Source organism: Mizuhopecten yessoensis, unplaced genomic scaffold, assembly GCF_002113885.1.
Source record: "Mizuhopecten yessoensis strain PY_sf001 unplaced genomic scaffold, ASM211388v2 scaffold10523, whole genome shotgun sequence".
In the NCBI taxonomy this organism is placed as follows: Eukaryota; Metazoa; Mollusca; class Bivalvia; order Pectinida; family Pectinidae; genus Mizuhopecten; species Mizuhopecten yessoensis.
Genome location: NW_018408589.1, coordinates 527,416 through 535,750, shown reverse-complemented (window position 1 = coordinate 535,750; position 8,335 = coordinate 527,416). Strand labels below are relative to the sequence as shown.

At 39.2% G+C, this 8,335-nt stretch overlaps 1 protein-coding gene across 4 annotated transcripts in view; it reads right to left on the bottom strand.

Annotated features, from left to right (window-relative positions):
- The window catches only part of LOC110460915 (calcium/calmodulin-dependent protein kinase kinase 1-like), a 165,683-nt gene that overhangs the window by 6,449 nt on the left and 150,899 nt on the right, over window positions 1–8,335 (bottom strand). For all 4 annotated transcript variants that reach the window (XM_021514126.1, XM_021514128.1, XM_021514127.1 and 1 more), the window contains 7 exons: window positions 8,069–8,120; window positions 7,805–7,963; window positions 7,430–7,451; window positions 7,087–7,175; window positions 6,643–6,716; window positions 4,985–5,084; window positions 1,042–1,121 (listed from right to left, as the gene is read on the bottom strand). In XM_021514126.1, coding sequence (XP_021369801.1) covers window positions 1,042–1,121; window positions 4,985–5,084; window positions 6,643–6,716; window positions 7,087–7,175; window positions 7,430–7,451; window positions 7,805–7,963; window positions 8,069–8,120 — 576 coding nt within the window. The remainder of the gene's footprint in view (window positions 1–1,041; window positions 1,122–4,984; window positions 5,085–6,642; window positions 6,717–7,086; window positions 7,176–7,429; window positions 7,452–7,804; window positions 7,964–8,068; window positions 8,121–8,335) is intronic.

The following is an 8,335-nucleotide window of genomic DNA, read 5'->3' as shown; positions in this document are numbered from 1 at the left end:
AAGTAAAAAGTTGACGCCGGACGGACGACGGACGCCGCACCATGCCATAAGCTCACTTGGCCCTTCGAGCCAGGTGAGCTAAAAACAAGGCAATCCATAGTCCCCTACCACTGATTATTTTGTTATTTAACGAACAGTACATCTATGTCAGGAAGCATAGGTCACAGTGAGGTCATAGCAACCTACTTCTTGCACTACGCCATCCCAAGATTTCCTTGTACACCAAATCTTGATACTCCAGGTGATATAGTAAAGAAGATATGCCCCAGACAAACCTTTACAAAAGTAAAGAGTAAAGGTCAAAGTTCAAGTCATAGGTCACAGTGACCTAATTTTTGCACTCTGCACTCCATCATTCCAAGATGCCATTGTACACCAAATCTGGTTACTCCAGGTGAAAAATATAGTATAGAAGATATGCCCCGGACAAACATTTTCAAAAGTAAAGGTCAAAGGTCAAGTCATAGGTCACAGTGACCAAATTGTTGCACTCTGCACTCTGCCATCCCAAAATGTCTTTGTACACCAAATCTTGTTACTAATTTTTGCACGCTGCATTCCGCCATACAAAGATGTCCGTGTACACCAAATCTGGTTACTCAAGGTGAAATAGTATAGAAAATATACCCGGACAAACTTCTAGGACAGACGGAAGGATGGAATGACGGACGGATTGCAAGCCGGGAACCGATGGGGGACTTATAAGGCTGGAATGTTGTTTTTAATTAATCACAGGGCTCCTGATCATGATGTTCTAGTTACAATTAATTATTATCCATATTTGAATAGATGAAATTTATAAAAGGAAAATTCTGCCAAACAAAAATACCATTCAAGTTTAACAGAGTTGCCTCCCCTTTCTTTAGAGAAAACGTGTTGTAATTTATTAGAAGAAAAAAAAGATGCAAAAAAAGTGGACAATCTGCATACTGTGGTTACTTTCAATAGCCAAATGGGTATTGCAATGAAATTGATACTGAAGCCAGTTACACTTTTTTATTATTTGAACTTTTTATGAAATCAAGGTTTTATTGATAATACCTGTCCATAAACGAGACTATACAGTGTAATTCCCATCGCCCAGATGTCCAGAGCCTTCCCTAGGAACTCTTCTTTGCCATCTGCAATTGAGGTAAAATATATGCAATTCATTGATAAACAAACTTATATCCTTTTTGACTATTGTTTGAATCTTAAACAATGTCTGTTTATAAACTGTTTAAAATATTTTGAAAATAAAAAGATTTGGTAACCCACTCAAAACATTTTCCAGAGCAGAACAACAACAATTATTTTGTTTTGCCTTTAATCATTGAATGCAAAAATCGTCAGCACAATCAACAAAGTATTCTATCTAAATATCAAAGAATTATTTTTTATTAATTTGAAGTTGTTCTTTTTAATCCTGCAAAATCAGCACAAATATGTAAATGCAGATTAAAATTTTAATATCTGAAAGATATTTTCTCATAATTTTTTTTCTTTCTGGCAAAATGTATTTATTTTTATGTCGAAAAGAATATTTAAATAACTCAAAGAATTGATATTACTTGCTTCCGAGTCACTTCAACTTAACAACAGTAAGACAGATCAGAATCTCCTCATTTGTCCTACCCTCAAGGTAGGGAAAGGTCCTATTAATCCTTCCTTCATGGTAGGGAAAGGTCCTATTAGTCCTACCCGCAAGGTAGGGAAAGGTCCTATTAGCCCTACCCTCAAGGTAGGGAAAGGTCCTATTAGTCCTACCAACAAGGTAGAGAAAGGTCCTATTAACCCTACCCTCAAGGAAGGGAAAGGTCCTATTAGCCCTACCCTCAAGGTAGGGAAAGGTCCTATTAGTCTACCAACAAGGTAGGGAAAGGTCATATACGTCTAACCCTCAAGGAAGGGAAAAGTGCTATTAGTCCTAGCCTCATGATAGGGAAAGGTCCTATTAGACCTACCCTTAAGGAAGGGAAAGGTCCTATTAGTCCTAGCCTCATGATAGGGAAAGGTCCTATTAGTTCTACCCTCAAGGAAGGGAAAGGTACTATTAGTCCTACACTCAAGGTAGGGAAAGGTCATATATGTCTAACCCTGAAGGAAGGGAAAGGTCCTATTAGTCCTACACGCAAGGTAGGGAAAGGTCCTATTAATCCTTCCCTTACGGTAGGGAAAGGTCCTATTAGTCCTATCCTCAAGGTAGGGAAAGGTCCTATTAGACCTAGCCTCAAGGAAGGGAAAGGTCCTATTAGTCCTACACCCTTATGGTAGGGACAGGTCCTATTAGCCCTACCCTCAAGGCAGGGAAAGGCCCTATTAGTCCTACCAACAAGGTAGAGAAAGGTCCGATTAGTCCTACCCTCAAGGTAGGGAAAAGTCCTATTAGTCCTACCCTCATGGTAGGAAAAGGTCCTATTAGTCCTACCCGCAAGGTAGGGAAAGGTCCTTTTAGTCCTACCCTCAAGGAAGGGAAAAGTCCTATTAGTACTACCCTCAAGGTAGGGAAATGTCCTGTTAGTCCTACCCTCAAGGAAGGGAAAGGTCCTAATAGTCCTACACTCAAGGTAGGGAAAGGTCCTATTAGCCTAACCCACAAGGTAGGGAAAGGTCCTATTAGCCTAACCCACAAGGTAGGGAAAGGTCCTAATAGTCCTACACTCAAGGTAGGGAAAGGCCATATACGTCTAACCCTCAAGGAAGGGAAAGGTCCTAATAGTCCTACACTCAAGGTAGGGAAAGGTCATATAAGTCTAACCCTCAAGGAAGGGAAAGGTCCTAATAGTCCTACACTCAAGGTAGGGAAAGGTCATATAAGTCTAACCCTCAAGGGAGGGAAAGGTCCTATTAGTCCTACACTCAAGCAAGGGAAAGGTCCTATTAGTCTTACCCTCACGATAGGGAAAGGTCCTATTAGTCCTACACGCAAGGTAGGGAAAGGTCCTATTAGACCTACCCTTAAGGAAGGGAAAGGTCCTATTAGTCCTACCCACAAGGTAGGGAAAGGTCCTAATAGTCCTACACTCAAGGTAGGGAAAGGTCATATATGTCTAACCCTGAAGGAAGGGAAAGGTCCTATTAGTCCTAGCCTCATGATAGGGAAAGGTTCTATTAGTTCTACCCGCAAGGTAGGGAACGGTCCTAATAGTCCTACACTCACGGTAGGGAAAGGTCCTATTAGTCCTACACTCAAGCAAGGGAAAGGTCCTATTAGTCTTACCCTCACGGTAGGGAAAGGTCCTATTAGACCTACCCTTAAGGAAGGGAAAGGTCCTATTAGTCCTGCCATCAAGGAAGGGAAAGGTCCTATTAGACCTAGCCTCAAGGAAGGGAAAGGTCCTATTAGTCCTATACCCTTATGGTAGGGAAAGGTCCTATTAGCCCTTCCCTAAAGGTAGGGAAAGGTCCTATTAGTCCTATCCGCAAGGTAGGGAAAGGTCCTATAGCCCTACCCTCAAGGTAGGGAAAGGTCCTCTTAGTCCTACACTCAAGGTAGGGAAAGGTCCTATTAATCCTTCCCTTACGGTAGGGAAAGGTCCTATTAGTCCTATACCCTCATGGTAGGGAAAGGTCCTATTAGTCCTATACCCTTATGGTAGGGAAATGTCCTATTAGACCTAGCCTCAAGGTAGGGAAATGTCCTATTAGTCCTACCCTCAAGGTAGGGAAATGTCCTATTAGTCCTACCCTCAAGGAAGGGAAAAGTCCTATTAGTCCTACCCTCAAGGTAGGGAAATGTCCTATTAGACCTAGCCTCAAGGTAGGGAAATGTCCTATTAGTCCTACCCTCAAGGTAGAGAAAGATCCTATTAGTTCTACACTCAAGGAAGGGAAAGATCCTATTAGTCCTAGCCTCATGATAGGGAAAGGTCCTATTAGACCTTCCCTGAAGGAAGGGAAAGGTCCTATTAGTCCTACCATCAAGGAAGGGAAAGGTCCTATTAGTCCTACCCGCAAGGTAGAGAAAGATCCTATTAGTTCTACACTCAAGGAAGGGAAAGGTCCTATTAGTCCTACACTCAAGGAAGGGAAAGGTCATATTAGTCCTACCCTCACGGTAGGGAAAGGTCCTATTAGTCCTACCCTCAAGGAAGGGAAAGGTCCTATTAGTCCTACACTCAAGGTAGGGAAAGGTCATATATGTCTAACCCTCAAGGAAGGGAAAGGTCCTATTAGTCTTACCCTCACGGTAGGGAAAGGTCCTATTAGTCCTACCCTCAAGGAAGGGAAAGGTCCTATTAGTCCTACACTCAAGGTAGGGAAAGGTCATATATGTCTAACCCTCAAGGAAGGGAAAGGTCCTATTAGTCTTACCCTCACGGTAGGGAAAGGTCCTATTAGTCCTACCCTCAAGGAAGGGAAAGGTCCTATTAGTCCTACACTCAAGGTAGGGAAAGGTCATATATGTCTAACCCTCAAGGAAGGGAAAGGTCCTATTAGTCTTACCCTCACGGTAGGGAAAGGTCCTATTAGTCCTACCCTCAAGGAAGGGAAAGGTCCTATTAGTCCTACACTCAAGGAAGGGAAAGGTCCTATTAGTCCTACCCTCACGGTAGGGAAAGGTCCTATTAGTATTAGTTCAACACTAAGGTTGGAAAAGACTAAAAGACATTAACGTACAAAGTGAAAGACAGTTCACATTCACCTTTTTTACAAAACCTTCCAACTCTGAAACTCCTGATAGGAAACTATATATCTTTCCTTTTTAGCTTTATAACCATATTACAATAACATTTTGTCATCAATTACATTATTTATTGTTTATTGTGCTGTTGATGATGACACAGGGTATAGGGTTCACCATGATGTCTTGTATATTTTAGGATAAGAAAGTGTAGGACACAAATAACCAACCACTCTTGTGTGATGTGCACAGAAAATTGAAATCCTAGGGAAAACATTTTTGAATTTCATAAAGCCTCTTGCTAATTCTCATAACTGTTACACTTGGGTTGAGATTTCTCTGTCTACATTACACAAGACAGATTCTATAAATCCAGCATACCTTTGAGCGTCTCTGGAGCAGAGAAGGCAGGGGTACCAGCAGTGCTAGTGAGAGATATGTCTGTCCCAGTAAACTCGTTACTCACTCCGAAGTCAGCAATCTGAATAATAGAATCAACGTTGTATGTGATGTAATGTGATATTAGTGGTACAGGGACACCTATCTTTACCGACAACAAGAGACACTGTATGACATGGTCCAACAAGACGGTGTGTCAGAATAGTCAGGGTAAAAATTGTCATCTGGGCCCTGTGATACTATGATAGATATGACAGACTGTCACTGAAGTCAGGTGTTGGTAAAATCAGGTGTTGGTAAAATCAGGTGTCATTAAAGTCAGGTGTTGGTAAAGGCAGGTGACATCAAAGTCAGGTATTTGTTAAGTCAGTTGTTGGTAAAGTCAGGTGTTGGTAAGATCAGGTGTTGGTAAAGTCAGGTGTTGATAAATGCAGGTGTTGGTAAAGACAGGTGTTGGTAAAGCCAGGTGTTGGTAAAGTCATGTGTTGGTAAAGACAGGTGTTGGTAAAGGCAGGTATCATTAAAGTCAGGTGTTGGTAAAGTCCAGTGTTTGTTAAGTCAGTTGTTGGTAAAGGCAGGTGTTGGTAAAGTCAGGGGTTGGTAAAGTCAGGGTTAAAACAGAGAAAACAGTCATTTGTGGCACACCATATTAAGATATCTATCACAGAATTTTGTTAAATTTTGGTGTCAGTAAAGTAAAGTGTTGGTTGAGTTGGGTGTCATTATTATACCTCTTCTTTATTTACTCTATATAAAAGTAATTGGTTAAATCGAATATGTCCCCACTTTTGCCTGACTTTGTTTTAGTCCTGTGTGTTAGTCTGGGAACTAAAACACACCTACACTTGGGTGTTTCCGCCGAGCCAATCAGACGAGAGGTGGGCGGAGCTTGTTACCGAACTTGGAAACAACTCGCGAGGTGGACGGAGCTTGCTACCAAACTCGGAAGCATTTGGCTCCATTGCCATCAAAGGGGTAGTGGGACGTGAAGCTATACAGCTTATGGTTTACAAATATTTTCTAGTTAAAACTATCTCTCCAGTGTGTATCAGTATAATAAAATGGTTAAAGTATGGGGTTGAGGGATATAGCAAGTTTCTGGTGTCCCTTGACCATGCCTATTTCCCTCGGCTTTGCCTCACCAGAAACTTGCTATATCCCACAACCACATACTTTAACTGTATAGTAAAATTAAGTGTCAGTTATGTTTGGTGTCAGTAAAGTTAAGTGTCAGTAAAGTTAAGTGTCAGTAAAGTAAAGTGTCAGTAAAGTTAAGTGTCAGTAAAGTAAAGTGTCAGTAAAGTTAAGTGTCAGTAAAGTTAAGTGTCAGTAAAGTAAAGTGTCAGTTATGTTTGGTGTCAGTAAAGTTAAGTGTCAGTAAAGTCACATTTGATTCTTTACTGCCTTGACCCATTTTTTTACCAAATTGTCACAGAAATCTGTCTCAAAATCCAGCCACTTTTGCCCGGAGAGAGGTAAATAGATAACTCTACTAGACTCTGCTTTACTCATGATTTTAACCTTTTCTTTGTTTTGACTGCAATTCGGATGCCAAGGATTGCCAGGGCTATAGGCTACGGAGCCCCGAGCTACAGAGTAATGGGATATATTTCGTGTTGTTTATACATTTCAGCACTAACCTTGACGTGGCCATCATCGCCCAGCAGCAGATTTGAAGGTTTGATATCCCTGTGAATAATCTTCTGGTAATGCACTGAAAATAATATTTTGCAAAAAATTATTTAAAAAAATTGAAAATATCAATTCAGTCACCAAATGTACAGAGAATTTGTGCATACACATGACTAGCTAGCTGTAAAAAGCCATTATCTTTCTCAAATAAAACTATGCTTTCTTCTTAAACATCATAAGGACACAAACCTATGGGTTATGTGTAATGAAAATGAAAAAATAAAGTTCAAAATAATTTAACTACTTAGCAAAAGTACATTGTGAGGATGTGTGATATATTTGAATATAGAAGTCCGGATGAAACTATTTTCACTCTATGTAATGTGTTTTGCTTTCGACTGTATGATAATTTTTAAAAAGTTGGGTCAATGTTAAATTTTGTATAGACCTACAGTATTCTATGCCGACGATAATGTCTCTGAAGTACTTCCAGGCCATGTCCTCCGATAGCGGGGTGGGAGTCGGCACTTCAAGCACCTCTCTAAAGAAAGAAAACACAAATTCACTTATCATCGAGGTTATTGACGAATTATTACCGAAAAGGTTCTGATTACATAAGAAAAGCTTGAAATAAAAGGACTTTTCCAAAAATAAATCTATAAAATTTGCATGTTTATTCTGAATGTTTTCTTTTTATTCTTATCAAAACATACTACATGTACTGATTTTTTTTTTAAAGCCTTGGATAGCTCTAGGTTTTATTACACCACAAAAATTAAATGTCATATAACTTACCCTTTTTCCAGCAGCTCAAATACTGAAAATTAGAAAATTGTAATGTAAAAAATGTTCTGATAGCTGATTTTTCTCTCTTAATACATATATGTGACTCAGAATGTATTGTTTATAATCCTTTGTTTGTTTATTTGTTTATGATTATTGTTTTTTTTATAATTATTTGTTCCTTTATCACTAACAATTGAGTTTGTTCAAAAATAACAAAAACTTCAGAATATGCATCAAAGCATTATCCATTTTTAAAACTCTGTGTCTAATTAAAAGTATACACAATCCAATTATTTATTTTTGACATTGTTGAAAAAAATTATTACAAGAAATTTTTTATACAATATTTTCAAAAGAGCTATTATAATTATATATATAACTCACCCATGTATAAATTATCCTCCTCTGGATCATCCAAAACCTCAATCAATCGGACAATGTTTGGGTGATCAAGCTTTTTAAGGATGGCGATTTCCCTGTACACTCTCTCCAGCGGGTTCGGTGGGTGAGTCACAGGTTTACCATCTCTAGCAGGGGGTCGCCCTTGTTAAAAAAAATCAATTAATCACCCATTTTTAAATTTCATACATCTTAAATTGATAATTCTTTAATTTTTTTCTACTTTTAAATAACCATTCTTATACTTACGACAGAAACCAGCCTTTTTCATCAGCCGCTTTTTTGATAAAATTTTCATTGCCTGAAAAGGAAAAAGAAACAATTTATGATCATGCTGCACAATAATAAACACAGAACCATGAAAATATCTCTGACAATAATCGGAAACAGAGTCATGTGATCATTGTCTACATCTCTAACAATGATCGGACACAGAGTCATGTGATCGTTGGCTACATCTCTGACAATGATAGGACACAGAGTCATGTGATCGTTGGCTACATCTCTGACAATGAT